This window comes from Ranitomeya imitator, chromosome 5, assembly GCF_032444005.1.
Source record: "Ranitomeya imitator isolate aRanImi1 chromosome 5, aRanImi1.pri, whole genome shotgun sequence".
In the NCBI taxonomy this organism is placed as follows: domain Eukaryota; kingdom Metazoa; phylum Chordata; class Amphibia; order Anura; family Dendrobatidae; genus Ranitomeya; species Ranitomeya imitator.
The window spans coordinates 96585832-96611664 of record NC_091286.1 but is presented as its reverse complement, the minus strand read 5'-3'; the positions used below and the strand labels follow the sequence as shown (position 1 = coordinate 96611664).

The 25833-nt window shown below is 42.1% G+C and overlaps 1 protein-coding gene across 2 annotated transcripts in view; it reads left to right on the top strand.

Annotated features, from left to right (window-relative positions):
• The first annotated feature begins 448 nt into the window (after nucleotides 1–448).
• Nucleotides 449–25833, top strand: part of SLC24A3 (solute carrier family 24 member 3) — a 515596-nt gene continuing 490211 nt past the window's right edge. Inside the window, exons 1-2 of one of the 2 annotated variants that reach the window (XM_069768939.1) lie at nucleotides 450–858; nucleotides 1222–1663. In XM_069768939.1, coding sequence (XP_069625040.1) covers nucleotides 1465–1663 — 199 coding nt within the window. In that variant the 5' untranslated portion in view covers nucleotides 450–858; nucleotides 1222–1464. Of the gene's footprint in view, nucleotides 1664–25833 lie in introns of both variants that reach the window. The other variant, XM_069768940.1, reaches the window with a different exon arrangement.

Sequence of the window (25833 nt, the reverse complement as noted above, 5' to 3'; positions counted from 1 at the left end):
CCTAAAAGTACCTTGGCCGTCTGTGCAAAATTATAGCTGCAAAGCAGGTAATAATAATAAACCATGGGTTTAAAGGGGTTGTCCACTACTGTGCAGAATAATCCATGCGTGGCGGATTTAAAAGTCCACAGTGTTCACTATTTCTTCAGATTCCACACACAAAGAGCGTAGATTAGCCCCATTAAATTGCTATGAGGTTAATCCATGTGCAGATCTACTGGGAATATGTGGCAGAAATCAACCTCAAATTTCTGCCAAAGATTCTAACCCAGATCTATGACAAACCAGACAAGTGTGAACATAGTCACAATATCCTTTATGTCTATGTGTAGCTGTAATCATCAGCTATACAGGCAGGCTGGAGCACAAATAAGAAGTGAACGAGGATCTGACTTCAGCCTATGAACTGCATAAGAAAAAAAATCAAACTTGGAGGGGGTGGGGATGAGGAGCAAGGCGGAGAGCGGAGCTGACGGAGGAATTGGAAGCTTTTGTGCTGCTGACTGTAAAGTTTGAGCAGAGAGGTTTCTCCTTGTACTTGCTTTTGTTGGTAGGAGCTGCATGTGTGTCCATGTAACAAGCGTCCCATGGGATCAGTGCTGAGCAGCAGCTCTCTGCCCAGGATCGGCGCTGAGCAGCAGCAGCTCTCTGCCCGGGATCGGCGCTGAGCAGCAGCTCTCTGCCCGGGATCGGCGCTGAGCAGCAGCTCTCTGCCCGGGATCGGCGCTGAGCAGCAGCAGCTCTCTGCCCATGATCAGCAGCAGCAGCAGCTCTCTGCCCGGGATCGGCGCTGAGCAGCAGCAGCAGCTCTCTGCCCGGGATCGGCGCTGAGCAGCAGCAGCTCTCTGCCCAGGATCGGCGCTGAGCAGCAGCAGCTCTCTGCCCAGGATCGGCGCTGAGCAGCAGCAGCTCTCTGCCCGGGATCGGCGCTGAGCAGCAGCTCTCTGCCCGGGATCGGCGCTGAGCAGCAGCTCTCTGCCCGGGATCGGCGCTGAGCAGCAGCAGCTCTCTGCCCAGGATCGGCGCTGAGCAGCAGCAGCTCTCTGCCCAGGATCGGCGCTGAGCAGCAGCAGCTCTCTGCCCGGGATCGGCGCTGAGCAGCAGCTCTCTGCCCGGGATCGGCGCTGAGCAGCAGCTCTCTGCCCGGGATCGGCGCTGAGCAGCAGCAGCTCTCTGCCCAGGATCGGCGCTGAGCAGCAGCAGCTCTCTGCCCATGATCAGCAGCAGCAGCTCCCAGCCCATGATCAGCCCCCAGCCCAGTGTCCTTCCCCTGCTGCCTGCATCATGCTGCCTCCTGTGTGTGATCTGCCCAGACGCATGTAACATGGATTAGGAGCACAGCACAAGGAGTTGGAAGAAGTCTTCGCCTGACTGCACTGCACGGTCCCTGCACACTGCACGGTCCCTGCTCTCTCCACACCTCGCACAGGGCAGCTCTGCTATTTTATCCACTGAGAGTCTTTTATGGATGTGGACATGACTCTGCTTGCACTGACACAGGGAGAGCAGTGCCAGGTCTGTGCCATGCCAGGGATGCTGGAGCCCAGGCAGAGGAAGAGCAGGACCCGCAGGAAAAGGAAAGCGCTGCTGCTGGGGCAGATGTGCTTCATGGGCTGCCTCATGCTGCTGGCCTCTGCTGTGTGCCACTGGGCTGAAATCCTGGGTGAGTTCTCCTTCCGTGTACTGTTAACTGGGAGACCTGGGTGCCCCCCAGGAGCCTGGGCATATGGATGCTTTCACATAGGGGCATTAACCCCAACGTTGTCAGTTGGGGGTCAGAGGTTGTAGGCAATTTTATTCTTGCACACAGTTATACATGGGTAATGCATGGAATAATGAAGTGGTACAGAGTCATGCTTGGCAGGAAGCAGCATGGTGCCCACACTCTGCATCTGCTGCCCAAAAATCTCTAGAGTGCCTTCATATGGCAACTACTGTAAAGGAGAGATGCAGAGTTCATGATTGATGATTATATTGGGGGTAATTGGATCTATTATTATTATTATTTCTACCATTATATTGCATTATTGTTACATGTATCATTTATTGTTATTATTTCTACCATTATATTATATTACATTTATTATTATTATTAGTATTATTATTTCTACCATTATATTGTATGATTACATTTATTATTATTATTATTATTATTATTATTATTATTATTATTATTATTACTACATTATTGTCATTATTACTACTATTATTATTATTATTAATTATAATAGTGATATTATTATTATTATTAGATATTAATAAATAGGTGCCAGTAAAGTGTCATTGCAGGAGAACTACGCAACCCAGTTTCTAAAACAAACCACAAGCTTGTAAATTGCCATTAAGTCGATTCTGTACCTGGTAAAGCCACTGGTTGGCGATTTTACTACAGATCTCCAGATTTAACTATTTCACGACTGCTCCTGGGTCACTGGATGATTCTATACTCAGGTCAGATGAACCTGAAAGATGATTTTCTTCCATTTCTTCTGTGACTCAGCAGCATCCCCATTCATCCAGACCGTACACTGAGACTACACAAGTTGCTTTGCCTGCCTACATATATTCTACTATCCATAGATGACAATTATTGTTAGAATTGTATAAAGTATTAAAGGCCATTTGGGATCAGCGCATGAATGTATCCACAAATCACAATAAAATCTTCCTAACAAGGCACATGGTTTCATTCACGCTGGAGAATCTCCCGAGGATCCAAGCCTTGGGGTAATTGAGCTTTCCTGCCAGCAAATTCTGGTTCTTGACAAGTCAGTTATGTGTCATAGATAGAAGATTATGATTAATGATAAGTCAGAATTGTAAAACAAGTCTGTAGTATTTTTTTCTTCTGGTTCCAAGGGTTTTGCAATGTTGTATTACGTTACTTTGATAGCATAGTCATGCTTTTGCAGTAATGTTGCCATAATAGTGTTATGTACAAATAAAGCGGAGGTACATTTGTAAATGCCTTTGTTTAGGCATCATATTGTAAGACACTATGGACTATGACCAAGGATGGGGGTTACTGACGAACTGGGCTCTGCTGTGCCTCACAAACTGTGCACTGCTACAGCAGACAACCTGAGCTCTATTAGCAAACTAAATTCTGCCATATCTGCAGACATATGAATTTATACCCTTTGGGGGCACCATAAAAATGCCCTCTTTTCAGAGGACTAGAACCGAGGATGAACTTGGGGATTGACTGGAAAAAGAGTGTTGTGAACAGGTGAAAGGAAAGTGATACTGTACTTGCTGAAAGCAGTTGTCTTCCCGGTGGTCTGAGAACTTCCTAGTAAAAATGTTTAGATTAGTAGTAAAAGCTTTGTCATCCTGAGGCTGATGCTTGATGGAACGAAAGGCAGGTGTCCATGAGCAGCTGACCAAATGTATATGCCAATAAACGTGAAATGTGCCGGGGGTGCGAACACTGATGACCCCTGAGAAGGTTATCTCTGGCCTTCCAACTGCTATGATGTCCACTGCTCCTAGTGACTATGAATCATACAAGTGTTGGCTGGACAGCTGAATAAACCACAGGTTGCCAGTTGCTGACCTATATAAAACATTCATTGGGCTTGGAATAAAATTGTATAAAAAACCCCTTAGGTACAAGGATTACACTGAACATAAGAGTGGAATCACGTAAAGCTGCAGCTTGTCTCTGCCCCTACACTGTCGCTGCAAAGTGCGGAGTGGTCCACGGAGGTAACTGTGGCTGTCACCGCCATGAGAATACGAATGGACGGAGTGACCTATTTTTCTCTTCTTACCTTCTGGGAAGATCTGTTCTTCTATGCACATTTAGATATTGTAGAATATGTGCACAATGTATTCAGTGACACAATAACAATTAACCTTGATAGTAAAGTCGTATGAACATGGAGTTTCCTTGTGTGGGGTTTTCAATTTTTATTTTTTTGTAGGTCTTTGCACACAATGTGATGAGATAAACGGCTGAAAACAATAAAATCTTTCTCGCTAGATGACAATTTAGGAACATTTCATGATATTGTATTTTTTGTAATGATGCTCTTTTTGTTTCTCACATTTGCAAAATGACTAAAGCGGTTGTCTGCTGAGGACAATCCTTTCATATGACGTATTATAGCATATGGACGTCATAGAGGGGGATCTCCTTCTACTTGCTGTTTGGCAGACCTAGCCTGTCCAGAATTACGGCATATAACACTGCATCTCCTCATTTTATTATTATCATTATTATTATTATTTTTATTTTACACAGGTATAAACTACATAAAAAGTTTAGTAACATTGTAAATACGAGTGTAAGAATTGCATTACTTTTCTTGCGCTGATTCCGAGTTACAGTAATTGTTGCTTCAGATGTACAAGCACAGAGAGTGGCCTGAAATCTGCAGATTTTTCCCCCCGATTTTCAATACAGGTCCCGTAAAGCCATATCATTGTGTTGTACTTACATCTGCCAGTAATCCTCGTAGCTTTGCGGCATGGATTTAAAATCCGGAGTGTATCAATTTATACTGCACATTTTCTCAGTGGATTACATCTTTTGCCATGCACAGGGTTAAATCCCCAGGAAACTTAGAATCTACATGTGGGGATTTTGTGTGGATTTCACAGCAAATTCTGTACAACCGATTGTTTTCTTCTACAATTTGCATCCTACGTATGTGGAAGTGACTTAAGAGTATGTTCACATTGGTTTAATATTCTGCAGATTTCCCATTTTGCAAGATAAAGCTCCAAACAAGCTTGGACTGGCCCACAGGAGATCAGGAGAATCCTCCGGGGGGCCGCTGGGTGAGAGTGCGTCACCACTCTCTTATATGAGCACTACTTGGATCAATTTACTCGAATCGCTATGTACAAAGGCAGCATCTTGTTCATGTAACAATCTGCCCAGTTCATTAATTATATACATTTGTGATTGAGGATAATGTCACATTTGCATATTGCTAAAAAGTGGGGCCCTGGAGTTGGGTACTGGTGGACCCTTGGCACCCCACTCTGACACTGGCCGCAAAGATCACCAAATCTCATTCACACATTTGGAAATCTACATGCAATATGGATGTTAAGTCTGCAGCATTTCAACCTAAGCCCAGGATTTCTACCACAGATTTCATCCTTTGTAAAGGTTGAAATTCGCAATAATATTTCTGTATGTTTTTGACTCGTGTAGTAATTGTGTTCATTTTACCCCCTGTGTGAACAAGCTCCAAAGGTTGAGCTGCACTTGTAAGGCCAGATTCACACATGCCGTTTTTGAGAGGATGAAAGAGGAAGGAAATACATATTGTACATATTTCTACTTTTACCTTTCGTATCCTTTGTTTGCCTACCTACTGTGTTAAAACACTTTTTTATAGTTGAGAAAAGCTTTGATATTTAATTTCTGCCTGAAATTATCAGACGTCCATTTTTCTCATACTTGTTCTATCCGTGTTTTTCATGTAGCCATTATAATACGTGGAGCTGCACACTTGTCCGTGTTTTATTTGTGGACCACATGTCCATAGAAATATTAGCGATATGTCCGTTTTCTTCGATCCAAGTCATGGATCAAAATAAGCCGTACAAGTCTATGGATCCATGAAAATCACTTGCAGCACATGGATGGCATCCGTGTGCAATCTGTGTCGTGTCTGTGATTAACCTTGAAATGAGTAGATCTTTGTAAAATCTTTGTAATTTTTTCATATGGGAAAATCATTGATGAAGCATTGATGATAAAAATTGAAACACCGACCAAACTCTGATGAATATGGGATCTAAAACACTGATGAAAATTTTTCAATTTTTTTGTGTACAAGAAAAATCACTGATAATTGTATTAGGCTGAGAGGTGCATTTAGACTGGTTGGTTATTGGGAATGTCTAAATAGTAGTGTTGAGCGATACCTTCCGATATCCAGAAGTATCGGTATCGGATTGGATCGGCCGATATCCAAAAAATATCGGATATCGCCGATACCCGATACCAATGCAAGTCAATGGGACACAAATATCGGAATGTAAATAAGCCCTTTCTGTCCTTCTACATCCTGTTCCGGAGGGGGTAAGACTGTGGGCGGTGCGTGGGCGGACACTGTGCATGTCTGTGTGTGCGGGGGGGTCTGTATAGGCCTGCTGGGGATCTGTACAGGCCTCTCGGGGGTCTGTGCGGCCTGCCGGGGGTCTGTGCGTGCCTGCCGGGGGTCTGTGCGGGCCTGCTGGGGCTCTGTGCGGCGTGCCGGGGCTCTGTGTGGCATGCGGGGCTCTGTGCGTGTGTGCCGGGGCTCTGTGTGGCATGCAGGGCTCTGTGCAGCGTGTCGGGGCTCTGTGCAGCGTGCGGGGCTCTGTGCGGCATGCCAGGGCTCTGTGCGGCGTGTGGGGCTCTGTGCGTATGTGCCGGGGCTCTGTGCGGCGTGCCGGGGCTCTGTGTGGCATGCGGGGCTCTGTGTGTGTGCCGGGGCTCTGTGTGGCGTGCCAGGGCTCTGTGCGGCGTGCCGGGGCTCTGTGCGGCGTGCGGGGCTCTGTGCGGCGTGCGGAGCTCTGTGCGGCGTGCGGAGCTCTGTGCGGCGTGCGGAGCTCTGTGCGGCATGCCGGAGCTCTGTGCGGCGTGCCGGGGCTCTGTGCCTGTGTGCAGGCATCGTCCGATGGGACTACAAGTCCCATCGGACGATGCCTACAACAGTGACAGTGATTGACACATTAGCCAATGATGGGACAGTAGTAGTCCCATCATCCGGCTAATGTGTTGAATGAAAAAAAAAACATGCTACATACATGCTACATACATGCTACATACATGCTACATACATACTGCATACAATACATTCATACATTACATACAGTACATACATACAGTGCATTAAACATAGAGTTCATACTCACCATTACTTGTCACTTTGTTCTCCGAAGCCAGTGTCATCTGTAAAAAAATATGAAAATAACAATCAACCAATATACTCCCTGTCCTCAGAAATCCACGAGTGTCCCACGACAATCTCCCATAGAGAACGGCAGCATCAGCTGATGCGACCGCTTTCTAGGGGCTCCAGGAACATAATGACGGGAGGAAGGTATCCTTCCACACTGTATTCCTCCGCCACTGTAAAAAAAAATAGTCCATAGTCTCACTTTTGGCATTGCTGTATGAGAAATTTTCCCACGCAGAAATTGCCATAAAGTGAGACTTTGTCCTAAGGTATGTGTCACTGAGGGACCTATAGAGCAGTGACATCACCCGATGTCACTGTTCTATAGGGGAGATCGTCGTGGGACACTCGTTATTAATTGGACTACGGCGGACACGTAGTATACAGTTTATTATTTTACGTTTTTTGCGGGCGCTGAAGTTTGGTAAGTATGGTTAAATGAAGAATATTAAAATACTTTTGTCCTAATGTGTGTGTTTTATTAACCCTTTATTACTATTGGATTAATAATATTTGTAGCCTGCTATGAATATCAGCCCGCAGCTGTCTGCGTAGCCTTTACTGGCTATTAAAATAGGGGGACCCCCCCCCAAAAAATGACGTGGGGTCCCCCTATATTTTATAGCCAGAAAGGCTACGCAGACAGCTGCGGGCTGATATTCATAGCCTAGAGAGGGGCCATGGATATTGCCCCCCCCGGCTACAAATACCAGCCTGCAGCTGCCCAAGAAATGGTGCATGTGTAAGATGCGCCAATTCCGGCACTTAGCCTCTCTCTTCCCACTCCCATGTAGCGGTGGGATATGGGGTAATAAGGGGTTAATGTCACCTTGCTATTGTAAGGTGACATTAAGCCGGGTTAATAACGGAGAGGCGTCAATAAGACGCCTATCCATTATTAGTCCAATAGTAATAAAGGGTTAATAAAACACACACATTAGGAAAAAAGTATTTTAATATTCTTCATTGCACCACACTTACCATACTTCAGCGCCTGCAAAAAATGTAAAATAATAAACCGTATACTACCTGTCCGCCGAAGTCCAATTAATAACGAGTGTTCCACGATGATCTCCCCTATAGAACAGTGACATCGGGTGATGTCACTGCTCAATCGGACCCTCAGTGACACACTGACAGGAGACAATGGCTCCTGCAGTGCATCACTGAGGTTACCTTAGGACAAAGTCTCACTTTATGGCAATTGCTGGGTGGGGAAATTTCTCATACAGCAATGCCAAAATTGAGACTAGGGACTATTTTTGTTTACAGCGGCAGAGGAATACAGTGTGGAAGGATACCTTCCTCCCGTCATTATGTTCCTGGAGCCCCTGGAGAGCGGTCGCATCAGCTGATGCTGCCGTTCTCTATGGGATATCGTCGTGGGACACTCGTAGATTTCTGCGGGCAGGGAGTATATTGGTTGTTTGTTATTTTCATATTTTTTTACAGATGACACTGGCTCCGGGGATCAAGTAATGGTGAGTATGTACTCTATGTTTAATGTACTGTATGTATTGTATGTAATGTATGAATGTACTGTATGTATGTAGTATGTATGTAGTATGTAGCATGTATGTAGTATGTAGTGTGCATGTAGTATGTATCTAGTGTTTATGTAGTATGTATGCATGTAGTATGTATGTTGTTTTTTTTTTTCATTCAAAACATTAGCTGGATGATGGGACTACTACTGTCCCATCATTGGTTAATGTGTCAATCACTATCACTGTAGTAGGCATCGTCCGATGGGACTTGTAGTCCCATCAGACGATGCCTGCACACAGGCACAGAGACCCGGCAGCCCGCACAGAGCCCCGCACGCCAGACAGAGCCCCGGCACGCCGCACAGAGCCCCGGCACACACGCACAGAGCCCCACATGCCGCACAGAGCCCCGCACGCCGCACAGAGCCCCGGCACACCGCACAGCCCCGGCACGCCGCACAGAGCCCCACACGCCAGACTGAGCCCCGGCACGCCGCACAGAGCCCCGGCACACACGCACAGAGCCCCACACGCCGCACAGAGTCCCGCACGCCGCACAGAGCCCCGGCATGCCGCACAGCCCCGGCACGCCGCACAGAGCCCCGGCACACACGCACAGTGCCCCGCACGCCACACAGATCCCCGGCACGCTGCAGAGCGCCACGGCACACACCCACAGAACCCCGCACGCCGCACAGAGCCCCGGCACGCTGCACAGAGCCCCGGCACACACGCACAGAGCCCCTGCATAGGCAGCCTCAATAGCAAAAAAGTTGGTCACACAGGGTTAATAGCAGCGTTAATGGAGTGCGTTACACCGTGGCATAACGCGGTCCATTAGCGCTGCTATTAACCCTGTGTGAGCGCTGACTGGAGGGGAGTACGGAGCGGGCGCTGACTGCGGGGAGGAAGGAGCGGCCATGTTGCCGCCGGACTGCCCCCGTGTCGCTGATTGGTCGTGGCAATGGTCGTGGGCATTTTGCCAAGACCAATCAGCGACTTGGATTCCATGACAGGCAGAGGCCGTGACCAATGAATATCCGTGACAGACAGAAGGACAGACAGACAGAAAGACAGAAGTGACCCTTAGACAATTATATAGTAGATATAAAACTCTGCGCCATTTATTGATTAACTCTAAACTTTCTGTATAGCCAGACCAAATAAGTCTATGCAGTAAAATATGAATATATTTACCATTTGTTTGAAATCATATTTAATATTTGTTAACACCAGTCAAAGTTGTTCTTTAACTTCATAGTTGTAGATACAACCACTTAGTCTTTAATTGTACGGTTTATCTGTGCGATTTACTGCGTTACTATTCATTAGTTATATTACTATTGGATTGGTAGTTTGGAGAGGTTTCTACTCCTGTAATGAAAAAAAACGAAGTCCAAAACTACAAGAGTTAGAGAGCATCCCGATTTGGTACACCTTGTCGCGGTGCAATGGCTTTTACACTTTTTTGTTCAAAATAGGTACCGCATGTTAGTTACATATACTATTATTATTTAATTATTCCTTAGTGCAGGGTATTTTGTCTTTGTTTTTATTTTATTTTTTATGTATCCAAAACTACATATATGGATCGAGCCTAATTCAGCTCTGTATAGTTCTTCGTGTAAATGTTACACTCTCCAAAATGCAGAGCAAGCTCTAGCATAGTGTTACAAGTTTTTGTAAAATGTATGTAGACTAATACTTGTAAAATACACAATATATACTATACAGTAACCGGTAAAAGAGAACAAATACCGTACTTTATTATCTTATAAAGACTGGGTGACGCCGATGATTGCTCTGTTTCCTAAATACCTCCGTCAGTGATATTAAGTTCTTGTGGAATGCCAAATGCTATTTACAAAACACTGTTGGTTATTCTTGACGTATCCCTGTCAGGTCGGAGGTGTGCACGCATTTTCAGAGCCACTACTTAAAACATAACTGTTCAATAGTTTAATTATATTGACCAAAATTGGTATGTCTGCACTTTAGTACAATGTTACATGGAAATAACCTGCTACACAACACTAGGTATGTGATCAGGAGGAAGGAACGATTGAACGCTTCTACTCCAACTATTAAACAAAAACTTAGAGCAACAAGTGACATCAGAATTTGGCTCTAATAAATCGAATATATTTAGAATCTTTGTCATCAACATACTGTTTGCTTTATTTTCTGCATTTTTTTATTGATGTCATAACTATATTTGTGCACAGCAAAGGTTGTTTTCTTTAACTAAAAGGGTTTTGTTAACTCCCATAAATAATATTAAGGGGTATGGGCATCACAAAGAATGCAAGACCCTCTTTAACGAACTAGAGAAAGTGAGAGCTAAGAGAATTTCACTCTGGTCACTGTATACATTCATGTCTTACATGGGTACAAATTTATTTGAATGGTAAATATATGGGGGTTCCTGAAATTGGACTTGTAACTAGGTAGTGTGTCAGCTGCTTCCAGAGAAAGGGCTATCTTTCTGAGCCAAATATTTTAACTTACTGTACATTGTGATAATTTTAAATTCATCACTGTTTCTAAATCATTATGACTGTTCCTTTGTGATCTATTCCTGTACAATCCTCCATTCTAAAACATTGTGATAGTTGAGTGAGTGTCCTATATTAATAGCTTCATGTTCACTCCTGACAGCTAGTACTTAGTTATAGTGTAGTCTGAATACATTTACAGACTTCATCCTATAAACTGCAAACTTTGCCTGACCTAGCAATGAATCCCTGAAAAATTGTGCAGCTAGAAACTTGTCTGAATGTAAGAGGCATCAGCTGTCATTGATTAGATCATTGGTATGTTATGTAATAATGAGCTGGATAATAATACACAAGATAATCTGATATACAGATATCTTTGGGGGCTTTAATGGAGCAGGAGGAAACGTCCTGGATGGCAGGTATCTGTCACCAAGGTGGCTGGCCTCGGTGATGTACGTCCTGGATTTGAAGGGTCCAGCAACAGTAGGTTGTTGAGAAGGTTTTTGTTGGGACTGGATTTTGGGTCTGCGATTTAGGAGCAAGCAAAAGAGTCTGGGTGGGAAACATCACTCCCATAACTCCAGTCTGTGTTTTGCAGGCCCTACAAAAGGCAGCTGAAGTGGCTCAGTTGTGTCTAAAGTGTGGGAGCTGCAGTGTGTTTATTGTTGCTGACCAAACTGAGAGAGAAGCAGTGTCTGGATTGCTGCATGAGTGAGACTGAGATGTATCTTTTGTCTACCAAGAGAGGGGACTGTTTTATTACTGTGTATAAATAATTTAAAAAAAGCTGTGGGTTCCCCCACATTTTTGACAACCTGCCAAGCTAAAGCAGATAGCTTGGGGCTGGTATTCTCAGGCTGGTAATGTGCCATGGATATTGGCACCCCAGCCTAAAAATAGCAGCACTAAGCCGCCCCAGAAAAGGTGCCAATTCTTGCACTTTGCCTGGCTTCTCCCACTTGCCTTGTGGTGGCGGCAAGTGGGGTTCATATTTGTGGGGTTGATGTCACCTTTCTATTTTCAGGTGACATCAAGCCCAGCAGGTAGTAATGGAGAGGCATCTATAAGACGCCTCTCCATTACTAATCCCATAGTGATATTGTCATTAAAAAAACACCCAAAATAAAGTTCTTTATTTGAAATAAAAAATACTGACCATTTTACAAATTTATTTAAAAATAACGAACACGATCATCTTTTGTCCATGTAACATATCCTTCACATGTCAGACATACTGTCCCATGCCATAATCCATGTCTGCGATAATTGGTTTTCAACCTGGACGGTGCCAAGAAGCTACAGTCCAGGCTGAAAACCATGGAGAATGAACTGCTGCAAATGCAGCATCAGTTACTAGCAGTGACATCACCAAGGTTACCGCAGGTCACTGAGGCTGCATTCCCAGCTCACTTCAGTGTGAGCCAGGCCGATGAACTGTGGTGACCTCATTGAGATCACCACTAATACCATAAGAGAAAGTTTCATGGTGCAGCACTGAGCTCAGTGAGTTCACCGCAGTTCACAGTGAGATATTTCTCACCGTGCTATCCGAACAGGCTCAGATGCTAACCGGGTAACTTCGGCGAGCACAAAAATTATCTTTGAGTCCCCGCGCCTGCATGTCTCTCGGCTATTCGCGATCCTTAATACATGCAGTGATTGCCTAACAAACAAGCAATCCCTGCTTGTATTAAGGCTGTCGAACAGCCACAAGATATGCATGCTCGAGGACTCTAACTTATTTTTCGAGCATGCTGAAGTCATTGGATAAAATTAGCAAAAATGCAACAGTTTAGTTATTCTTTAAGCAAATGAATATACCGTCACAACTATAAAGCAGTATATTTTTTTTTTGCAAATAATAAATTAATTTGCACATTTGATATGTAGTATATATCGTGATTTTTAGATGCATTTAATAATTACATATACTATATTTAAAGGTTTGGATCTTCATGTAAGTTAAATCATTTCTGTCAGAACTACATGATACAATAATATATTAGTGACACTACTCCCCAAGATTTCCATTCTGAAATCCAATGGTATGTGATGTATAAGCTGCATTATGTATGAGCCAAACACAATTTCAGTGCAGGTTTGTGATACTTATACAGGGGATTCTTATTTTGCAATTCCCTTTAAAGGTCTTGATTTCAGGCTAGGAATCTTAGCTGTCAAGTCTGCTCTGAGATGATGACTCCATATTACGCAGGTAGGGAAGGAAAGCCGCCCATGATATTGATCTGGAAGACATCATGTAGAGGAGTTATACAGACATGATGCGGCCGTGACACGTGTATGCTGTAAAACATGCTCTCAGATGTTTTAGCTATTGTCATAGTAGCTGCATTAAAACAGTTTACTTTAAGCAAACATTAACATAATAATCTATGGTGCTAACCCACCAGTACCTTTGTTACTTTCAATCTTAAATTTAAACGAAAGCGATCTCTACTTGAATCATCCTTACGATACAGCAAATATATATCTATACATATTTCCCAACACTGAAATTGCAACACCAAGAAGGAAAAGTAATGGAATTTCGGTAATTACATGTTCGATGTGATGTGCAAATTACGGAAAATGGAGACAAAATTTTAAAATCATTTGGATTAATTTAGTATTGTGTATGAGCACAATGTGCAGAAATATGCGCACTTATACGCTATGGCATGGTATCAGTGAGGTTAATAATGTTTATCTGAGGAATGTTCTGGCACGCTCAATGCATGTGGGCAGGCAAATCATAAAGTTCCACTTCTGGCAGCTCCTTTTGTAATTGCCAAACAACGATGTCCCAGATGTCCCAGATGTGCTTGATGAGAAACAAGTCCGGGGATGTTGCAGGCCATGGTAGCACGTTTAGGCCATGCTGGATGCTCACAGCAACATGAGCAATATGAGACCTGAAGTGATCATGTGGACGAATGCCTCTTGGGACACTTTGAAGAAATGGCATTACCACTGGTACTACGTCCAAATCAATGTGTCGCTAAGCTGTTGCTATACCTGGAATAAATACTAAACAGGTCTGGCTCCTGTACATTACGTGATCTCACACCATAATCCCATAAGTAGGACCAAGGTGACATTCTCTGGTGAAGGCCTCTTCATGGTGTTACCTAAATGATGTCCAGACCTATATCTGTCTATCAGTGCACCTAAGACAAAAGTAAGACTTATTGCTACAGCAGATAGACCTCCATTACAGCCTCCATTAGCATCTTGTTCTGTACGATGATAGCCCTTGAAAGCGGTGGCATGGGGTCAATGGAACACATAACTGGGCGTCTACGTCATACCCCAGTGTCGTGCAAACGCCTTCCAATGGTTTGTGTAACACTGACACCTTAGGCTTGGTATGGGATGTCCAAATCCACTTGCAGAATAGAATGGATCAATGACCCCCACCAGTTGGCAGAGCAGAGTTGCAGTTGAGCATGCATTCTGCAGAGGAAACAACCATTCATGAAGTCTGAACACTTATATTTCTGCCTATTCTCAACCGTTCAACACTGGATCAGAGATTTTGATAGATGGGACTTTTCTGAACAAAGTGTTACCAAATATGTGTTATGTTTTTTTATTGTTTTACTTTCAATAGGGCAAAAAGGGGGCGATTTTAACTTGAGTTTTTTTAAATTTTTTTCATATTCTTAACTTTTTTTTTCACTTATTACTGCATTTAATAGTCCCCTAAGGAGACTTGAAGCTACGATCTTCGAATCACCTGTGCTATACATAGCAGTGCTTCAACACTATTACAGAAATCACGATCTCCCATGAATGCCTGCTGTCGTGACTCCTAGCTGTCATGAAAACCCATTGGCGTCCCCCGATCACATGGCAGGGACACCGATGGGTGAGATTTGTGATGCACTTCTGGCTGGCGTGTGTTAAATCCCACTGCCAGCGTCTAACAGTGGAATTTAACTTAACTGCCACAGTTGGAGCTCTGATCCACCTACCGCTGTTAAAGGCTCATGACATATCCGCTGTCGTGTGGGGAAAGATTCGGCCTCAGCGCCAAAGCCCACATCAAAGTCTGGGACACAACATATTACGTAAATACACGTCACATCATGAAGGGGTTAAAGAGTCACCGTCATTTTAATTTTTATTTAATTCCTGTCAGACCATTAGAACTATTACTGATGTAGAAGGCAAATGATGCAATTTTTTTAATGAAAGCCAATTGCAAAAATAATTTTGAGCCCCCAATGCATACTCTTAGTTGTCTACTTGTATAAGAGTTCTGGGAACATTCTGAAAGTGTTCTTTCAAAGAAAGATTATTAGTTGACTAGTCAATATTAATTAGATAAAATGTTAGATATGACCAACTTCATTCCAGGCGATAATGATCTGTCTTTTGATGACTAAAATCATAGTTGATTGAAACCTAAGTAATGGACATTATGGTTAAATCGTTCATGTTAGAGTAATGTGTATGGCTACCTTAAGACTGGGTTAAAGTTTATCGTCCATTCTTTAATACATTATTTATGGACAAATACTTTATACATATTTTTTGTGGGATAATAGTTTATTTAAGGGAGGTTTATCTTAAAGGGTTATTCTCAAGTTGTGTGATATGCATTTGAATTTGAGCATTTGGTTCTGTGGTCGGCATCTTTCTGCTGAGCCACAGCTGATTCACTTTTTTTGGGGGGTGTCTTAGTTCTGTTATCTTGTTTTTATGTCGGTTTTGGGTAACAGGTGTTTATCATTTACTGTATTTGTCTGGACTTTCACCTTTCGGGTGCAGCTTTATATACATTCCCCTGCTGCTGTTTCCTGCTGGTGATAGTCTTCGTTGGATTCATTCTCTTTACTGTAGGTTAATTTGGTTGCAGTTGTTTCGTGTGTGATTCCATGATTCCTTAAGGAATTGATACTCTAGCAATACTAGGAGCTGGAAAAGACATTCAGGATAAGCCACTGTCGAGTTGGGGCACCATTGCGTTATCTTAGGATGCCAACCTCCGCCGTAAGGTAGGGACAGACCAGGTCAGAGAAGGGCTTTTCCTAGTCTGAAAAGGGTACAGTCAGATTCAGGTATTTGTCTCTTTGTCTCCCTGGTTTGTTCACTACCCATGTAAATGTGCTGCAGAAGTCATAACATTGTGTCTTGTACAGCATTCAGCTTTCCAGTCTCTCTCACTTCTTGGTTTCTGGCAGGACGGATTCTCCCCCTTAAGTGACAGTCCTAGGGAGTAGCAAAGCTATAGTATTAGTATAACTATAAAGCTCAGCACAGATTCTGCTTTAATATATTCAGCTGTGAGTGGTTTGTTCTGGAGTCTACACAACTATCACTATGTTTGCTTATAGATCTAATAGAGCATTTGAATAAGCACATGGCTGGGGACAGTGAGAGCACTGATTAGGAGATGATCAAAAAGCTGCCTTTGGTGGGGGCTGGTGATTTTGCAAAATTTATAACAGCAGCATGTCAGGAGCTGAGAGGGAAGGCGAGGGAGGTCAGCAGTTAACTGTTGAATAGAAATCAATGGGCTGGAGAAAGCTCACTGGGATGTTAGGAGTTAACCCCCTCTCCTGTAATGTAACTACTGAACACTCTTGACAAGAGTTTGGACAGGCACTTGGGGCCGAGTTCCATGGAAACCAGCTATCCAATATGTAAAATAAAAGCTCTCATTGCAGTAGAATGACAGCAGGGGGAGGACCGGGTTGGCGTGCACGGACATTGTGACCCTCCACTGTGGTAGGTACTTGATCTCTATACATCAGTACGGTCACATACATTGTGAACATTATACATATTTGCTACGGATTTTACATTCTCATTGTCCATGATTATACTAGTGCACCCTAATCCGGTCCCCTTATGAGGTGTGTGCGGGCTTATATAGGGGATTTGCCTGCCTGCCATACTGTATACTGGTGTTTTTACTTGTATCATATAATAAAGTTTTTTGTATACTTTCATTAACTGGACGTATTTGACTGCTTTTTCTGGTGCTCTCTATTTATTCTTGCATATATGCAGTTGTCCATATACGGTCCTTACCTGCCCTAGTAAATATGATGGCTATACTATACTAATATAATTACTGGGACAGATCATGAATTCCATTGATGTTTTAGATAGAAAAAGTTTGTCAATTGCAAACTTGCTTATTTTCGCGCTAATTAAAGCAATTTAACAACATGAAAATATCCCTTTAAATTCTCACATAAATAATAATGGTGTACTCCATATATTACGTCATTAGTCTGAAATAAAAAGCTTTTAATTTTCTAATCTCTAAGGACTGGAACAAATATTTAATAAACGGTACTTATAATCTTATCTTGAAGCAATATGTAAATGTATGAGCTCCTCATCCACTTCAGGGATAACACTACATTTAATACAGTAGACCCTCTTTGATCCTCTTTTGGACAATGATGAGGATTTAGACTATACATGAGACTGTGAACATTCATGATGTATCATTTCAAACACCCAGCTCCGCTTTTTCACAGGAATTTGACTTTTAAGAGCTTTACACTTGGCAAACACTTCCTGATGTAGCAGTAGTCCTCTACATGTAAAACAGCAACATAGTGTATATATAAATTATATAAAAATTATTTTGGAAAAGTTAGAATGTAGGATAAGCACTAGTGATGAGCGAATATACTCGTTACTCGAGATTTCCCGAGCACGCTCGGGTGTCCTCCGAGTATTTTTTAGTGCTCGGAGACTTAGTTTTTATCACCGCAGCTGAATGATTTACATCTCTTGGCCTGCTTGATTACATGTGGGGATTCCCTAGCAACCAGGCAACCCCCACATGTACTTATGCTGTCTGACAGATGTAAATCATTCAGCTGCGGCGATGAAAACTAAATCTCTGAGCACTAAAAAATACTCGGAGGACCCCCGAGCGTGCTCGAGAAATCTCGAGCAACGAGTATATTCGCTCATCACTAATAAGCATAAATGGATTATATTGTGAATGTATTAAAACTGGCGTTTTATACTTCATTTTCTTACCGTATGTTGATCCAAATAACTTTATTGTATGTAAACTCATCATGAAATTTCATATTACGAAATTCTGGCTTGATAGATAATGGTCCAGCATTCAGGATCCTCATTTATTAGTCAGAGTATTTAGTGGTGACATAGAATGTCCTACATTCTGGAGGGCCACAAGTCTCCAGATATCACACAGATGTCACAATGATTTTATTGGGAACTGTGGATGGGAATACTTTATTATTTCTCCCATATTGGTACTGCAAGACAGTTAAAGATGATCACTGGGGTCTCCGCAGTGATCGCCTGTGATCATCTTAATACCACATCAGGTGATTCTTCTAAAAAAGACAGTGTCCAAAGTGAATAACCACTTTACAGGTGGTTTCACATTACATTCTGTGTCCCCGTTGGGACATACATCTGAAATCCCCTGCAAAACGGGTGCAGACTGCGTCTGAGTGTCCGCATCCTGTAGACATACGCTCCCGAAAAAGTGCATGTGCACTCTGCCGTCACCATTTCTGTCTATGGCCCCGTCAGTGGATGCATCCGGTCTCAGTTTTGCAGGTGCTTTTGGACATATGCTCCGACGGTGACATAGAACGCAAAGTGAGAGCACCCTAAGGCTCACACAAGCATTGACACCAAGCCATAGAGCCATAGAGTATTAGTATTACAAATTACACGTTAGGTAGAAGATTTTGCCTTGGGACCTATGAACTACAAGTAAAACCCCTGATCCCAAGATGATACAAAATATTCAGTGACCATGCTTCAAAATATCAAATCAGTAACATCTGCTTATCAGACATCACACTAATACTTTGCCATGTTTTATTTATCTTTTATCTTCAGCTTTAGTTACATAGACCTATAATATCACAATTATCATTCATGAATAACAGATTTTATAATGTCCGTACATACATGTAACGGGGTCTACCAATCTGGGGTACCTCTTTCAGTACCACCCCGTGTTTCAGGAGGTCCACTCTTCTTTGGCTGGAGTCTGAATGAAGGACGCTGGCTGGAATTGCTTGGTTACATGGGCGCATATAAAAGATCACTGCTTCTCCATGTATTTCCAGTCTGACAACACTTTACTCACAGGACACAGAATATATCACACAGATACAGAGGGCAGGCCAATAGAAAAGCGACAGGCCAGACATACATTACAATGGCCGCAGCCTGCCGATATTTACTGTGGGAATTACAAAGGTGGGGGTGGACAAAAGGGGAATATTGTGTCCTCTGCCCTGGGGCGCAGCCTGTGGGCTGATGCATTAGGGACATGCATCTAACATGGAACCAGTTATACATACATATAACTGCACAACATATTCTGGGTGCTGAGTGGTTCCGTAACACGCGTAACAATACATACATGTATTCTCCAATGACTGATTTCATTCCCGTAGAAGTCCTGAAAAGTCATGTGTTAGATGAATGTATTTGTAAGTGTGGCTGCGCTATTCATAGTAAATACGCCTACAGGGACATATAAAGCGATCATTTTCCACAAAGTTTCTTCATTGTAAGATATGGGCAGAAACTTGCACTAATCTTCTTGAGATTTTGTCTGCATTCCAGACCAGATTTTCCCAGATTTCCAGAGGGTTGGTTGTATTGGTATATGGATTCTTGATTTATTTTTTTAACTAAAAAGGGAAAGCGTAAAATGACGTCAGTGCCTCCATTGATACCTAACACGAATAAAAAATGAATCAAGGCATGAAAATATAAAGTCGTGGAGCCATTAGCCAGATTGTCTGGGATTAAACGTTGTTAAAGATGCAATATATGTTCTGTTTTGGAGGTGAATATGTTCATCCATAGCCGACAATCACACATACAGGCTTTGCTGAACCCTAACCACCGCACAAATCCTCTTCAAACAATTCATCCTAGATTGTTAGGAGTGGGTTTTTTTTTTATGCAACAGAAAATGTGCAAACATTTCATGTATCTGCTTCTTGTAATGTACCACCTAGAATTATTTGTACTAATTAAAGCCAGTTACTGAAATATATTTAGCTTCTTCTTATTTTTTTATTCTGCTTTTATTTTCTTTTTTTTTTTGTTGCCAAAGATCGGGAGAAGACATATGTTTGCACCACTTCTGTCTTTTAATTGAAAAAATACATTACTTTTTTTATTTCTTATTGTATCTGAAGATATTATATATATATAACTCTGTGCAGTTTTGTTTTGTTTTCTTGTTTTGTTTCTTTTCCTCTTTACTAAATCGGTTTTTATGTAAAAAAAATAAAAAATAAAAAATTGGCGTCACATAGAAGGAAAGTGCCTGACATGATTTGACGGTTTAGACGTTGAAGGTAATCTGTCAGCAGGTTTTGGCTCTGTAATCTGAGACCAGCTGTCAAATCTCCACCAGGACCTGCTCCTGTGATGTCTGCGCTGGTCACATAAGTGAACCGTAAGCTCTGAACGGTGCAGGCTCTGTGCAGCCACTAAGATTAAGGTGGATGGGACCTGCAGTGCCGTCCAGTCTGACATTGTGGGTGTGTGATATGTCCAGCTGGTTTTATCAGCTCCTTGCCCAGCCATTTGGAGAGCACCACACCCTATTTAAGCTTCCAGCTTACTGCTGGAAGCTGCCAGATACAGCCTCGAGCCTTTCTGGTTTAGTCGTCCATAAAGCTCCTTTGTAGTATCGTGTCCTGTTTTGACCTTGGCTTGTTTTACTGACTAGCCTCATGTGTTCTGATTTTATACTTTTCCTGCCTTCTTGGTTCTGACCTGAACACCTGATGACTCCTGGCAGTCTGCACCACTGAACAGCTGCTTACTACATGGCTCCATCCCTGGAGCCCCTGTTTAAGTCCAGATCCCTGTACAGGGGTTTAAAGGTGAGGAACAGGGCATACCCTAGGAAATGGTAAGCGAATGGCTAGCACTAAGCCGTCCATGATAGCCATTTTAGATCTGCCAGGGAACTACTGACAGACCCTCATTACAGCAGCTTGTTGCAGAGGCTGGGAATCTGATTCCAGTGATGTGTCACTCAACAGGCTGTTTCAATAAAATCAGTGGTTTATCAGCAGGAGATTATCACTGCAAGACTTGGCGTCGGTGTCTCATGCCTCCTAGTCCATTAGGTTTCTTTTATGATGGCTGAATCAGAAGACTTCCAACTCTTTGGCCCTTTGGGGTTAGTTTTGGATCATTTTATTTACCATAAAATGATCCAAAACAGAAGAAAATTAATTATTATTTAATTCATTAACAATCAAATCATTTTGTTGGCGTTATCATAAGAATGCTTCCATACTGAGGACATTTTGGACCATTCATGACTTGCATAAAATGGATATGCCGATTTTGAATGCTTGATCTTTAACGCTCCTGTCAATCCTAGCCAAATGACTTCATGCCGATAGCAGCATTTTAATAGTGCGAAGACAGATATGTGTAATCATAGGAGCCAACAATATACATAATCCAGTCACCATAAAGTCCTTCACCTGTCCTTATCTTTACAGCCTGGAGGACACTGCGGTGTCAAAGTAGGTTTGCGGCATCTAAAGAGAGTTTGTGCACTGAATTATTTTACATTTATACTTGTATCGCATTAGACGTTTAAAGGAGCCACAAAGCGATTTCTTCTACTGTCAGATAACTGGTTCTCATCTGTTTAAAAAAGCCACTGAATAAATGTATTAATTAACTACAAACGAGACGCGACTATTCCTGATTTTTGCATAAACGCAAAGACGACACTCTTTGATAAAGACTTCATTAATTTTCATCGGCCTGAATATCACCCTAACAATCATGGAGAATTATTCCAGATTTGGTCACCTAAGGACACAACACATAAGCAGAACCGATATGTAACCATTTTATCTGACTGCGAAAGCATTTTAAAAAAAAACAAAAAGCCTAGAGCACCACCTTCAAAATGACTTTATTTGATATGTTTGACTCCACATTAGAATTCACTGTGGGCTTTCTGAATTTAGGCCTCTCCAAAAGAGACCCTCCGGCATGAAGTATTAAGCAGAGCTAAATGGTACTTCATTAAAGTTAAAAGAAATTCTGATGAAGTTAAGCCTCTTAAAAAGCAAATGCATCAAATCCTAAACTGAAAAACATGCAATCTTTAATTAGATAATTCTGAAACTAATTCCTCGATGATGTCATTAGTTCCCATTGAATTTTTTATTTATTTATTTTTTGCATGTCTTTTTTTCACCTGCCTTAAATTAGTTTTTTTTTAAGCAAATAGTGAAGGGTTATCTGCTGCGTACAAAAGTAGGCACGTCAGGATCTGTACTTCCTTCGCTGTTTATGGAATTGATTAAATTAGACAATTATCACATTGCATTTTTTTTTTTACGAAAGTTGAGAAAATTATTTGTCCCTTTTTTAAATGTTGTGTTATTAAAGGGGTTTTCATGTACATTTTTTTTAATATTGATGACTTGCCCTTGTAGTAGAACAATAATATCAGATCTTTGGGGATCTGACTCTAGGCATCTCTGCCAGTCAGCTGATTGAAAGGCCCATATACTTAAAGGGGTTGTCATTGATTTTATCATTGATGAGCTGTCCTTAAGATAGGTCATCAATGTCTGATTGGTGGCGGTGCAACACCCGGCACCCCCGTCGATCAGCTGGCATCAGCCAGAACTGCTTGTTGCACAGCACAACTTAACGGAATATTGGCCGCGGCCGCGCATTGCGCATCCACTTCCTATTGATTCGAATAGGGGGTAGTCAGTACCTGGCCACGGCTGCTATATAGTCAACAGAGCTGTGCTGTTCACAAGTGAGCAGTTCCGGCTGACACCGGGAACAGCTGATTGGTGGGGATGCCAGGTGTCGCACGCTCACCGATCAGACATTGATGACCTACCCTAAGGATAAGCCATTTTTGTCAACGTTCCAGACAACCCCTTTAATCGATTCTCAACTCTTTAGTTAATAAATGACGGCCCTAACCTTGGAACTCCTCTAACATTGCCAATCTTTTTGTTGACATACAGAATTTTATAAATGTATGAGTTATGCAGTTTTCTTTAACCCCTTCACCCCAAAGCCTGTTTTCACCTAAGTGACAGGGCCAATTTTTCCAATTCTGACCACTGTCACTTTATGAGGTCATAACTCTGAAACGCTTCAACGGATCCTGGTGATTCTGACACAGTTTTCTCGTGACATATTGTACTTCATGATAGTGGTAAAACTTCTTCGATATGACTTGCATTTATTTGTGAAAAAAACAAAAATTTGTCGGAAATTATGAAAATTTAGCAATTTTCAAACTCTTAGTTTTTATGCCCTTAAATTAGAGAGTTATATCACATAATATAGTTAATAAACAACATTTCCCACATGTCTGCTTTACATCAGCACAATTTTGGAAACATAATTTTTTTTGTTAGGACGTTATAAGGGTTAAAAGTTGACCAGCGATTTCTCATTTTTGCAACAAAATTTGCAAAACCATTTTTTTATGGACCACCTCACACTTGAAGTGACTTTGAGGGGTCTATATGACAGAAAATGCCCAAAAGTGACACCATTCTAAAAACTGCACCCCTCAAGGTACTCAAAACCACATTCAAAAAGTTTATTAACCCTTCAGGTGCTTCACAGGAATTTTTTGAATGTTTAAAAAAATTGAACATTTAACTTTTTTTTCACAAAATTTTTACTTCAGGTCCAATTTGTTTCATTTTACCAAGGGTAACAGGAGAAATTGGACCACAAAAGTCGTTGTACAATTTGTCCTGAGTACGCCGATACCCCATGTGTGGGGGTAAACCACTGTTTGGGCACATGGCAGAGCTCGGAAGGGAAGGAGCGCCATTTGACTTTTCAATGCAAGATTTGCTGGAATTGAGATCGGAGCCCATGTCACGATTGGAGAGCCCCTGATGTGCCTAAACAGTGGAAACCCCCACAAGTGACACCTTTTGGAAAGTAGACCCCCTAAGGAACTAATCTAGATGTGTGGTGAGCACTTTGAACCTCCAAGTGCTTCACAGAAGTATATAATGTAGAGCTGTAAAAAAAATTTTTTATTAATTTTCACAAAAAATGATCTTTTTGCCCCAAATTTTTTATTTTCCCAAGGGTAAAAGGATAAATTGGACCCCAAAAGTTGTTGTGCAATTTGTCCTGAGTACGTCGATACTTCATATATGGGGATAAACCACTGTTTGAGCGCATGGCAGAGCTCGGAAGGGAAGGAGTGCCATTTGACTTTTCAATGCAAAATTGGCTGGAATTGAGATCGGACGCCATGTCGCATTTGGAGAGCCCCTGACGTGCCTTAACAGTGGAAACCCCCCACAAGTGACCCCATTTTGGAAAGAAGACCCCCTAAGGAACTTATCTAGATGTGTGGTGAGCACTTTTAACCCCCAATTGTTTCACTAAAGTTTAGAATGTAGCATTGTGAAAATTAAAAAATCATTTTTTCTTTCCACAAAATGATGTTTTAGCCCGCAATTTTTTTTCCCCAAGGGTAACAGGAGAAATTGGACCACAAATGTTATTGTCCAATTTGTCCTGAGTACGCTGATACCCTACATGTGGGGGGGAACCACCGTTTGAGTGCATGGCAGTGCTCGGAAGGGAAGGAGCACCGTTTGAAATGCAGACTTAGATGGAATGGACTGCAGGTGTCATGTTGCATTTGCAGAGCCCCTGCTGTACCTAAACAGTAGAAACCCACCACAAGTGACCCCATATTGGAAACTAGACCCCCCAAGGAACTTATCTAGATGTGGTGTGAGAGCTTTGAACCAACAAGTGTTTCACTACAGTTTATAACGCAGAGCCGTGAAAATAAAAAATATTTTTTTTCCACGAAAATGATATTTTATCCCCTATGTTTTTATTTTCCCAAGGGTAACAGGACAAATTGGACCCCAAAAGTTGTTGTCCAACTTGTCCTGAGAATGCTGATACCCCATATGTTGGGGGGAACCACTGTTTGAGCACACAGGAGAACTCGGAAGGGAAGGAGCCCTGTTTTACTTTTTCAAAGCAGAATTGGCTGGAATTGAGATCGGACTCCATGTCGCGTTTGGAGAGCCCCTGATGTGCCTGAACAGTGGAAACCCCTAATTATAACTGAAACCCTAACCCCAACCCTAACCCTAGCCCTAACCCTAACCCTAGCCCTAACCCTAGCACTAATGGGAAAATGTAAATAAATACATTTTTTTACATTTTATTATTTTTCCCTAACTAAGGGGGTGATGAAGGGGGGTTTGATTTACTTTTATAGCGTTTTTTTGGCGGATTTTTATGATTGGCAGCTGTCACACACTAAAAGACGCTTTTTATTGCAAAAAATAGTTTTTGCATCACCACATTTTGAGAGCTATAATTTATCCATATTTTGGCCCACAGAGTCATATGAGGTCTTGTTTTTTGCGGGACGAGTTGACGTTTTTATTGGTAACATTTTCGGGCAGATGACATTTTTTGATCGCTTTTTATTCCGATTTTTGGGAGGCGGAATGAACAAAAACCAGCAATTCCTGAATTTCTTTTAGGGGGGGCGTTTATACCGTTCCACGTGTGGTAAAATGGATAAAGCAGTTTTATTCTTCGGGTCAGTACGATTACAGCGATACCTCATTTATGTAATTTTTTTAATGTTTTGGCGCTTTTACACAATAAAAACTATTTGATATAAAAAAATAATTGTTTTTGCATCGCATTATTCTGAGAGCTATAACTTTTTTATTTTTCTGCTGATGATGCTGTATGGCGGCTTTTTTTTTGCGGGACAAGATGACGTTTTCAGCGGTGCTATGGTTATTTATATCTGTCGTTTTGATCGCGTGTTATTCCACTTTTTGTTCGCCTGTATGATAATAAAGCGTTGTTTTTTGCCTTTTTTTTTTTTTTTTTTTTTTTTGCGGTGTTCACTGAAGGGGTTAACTAGTGGGATAGTTT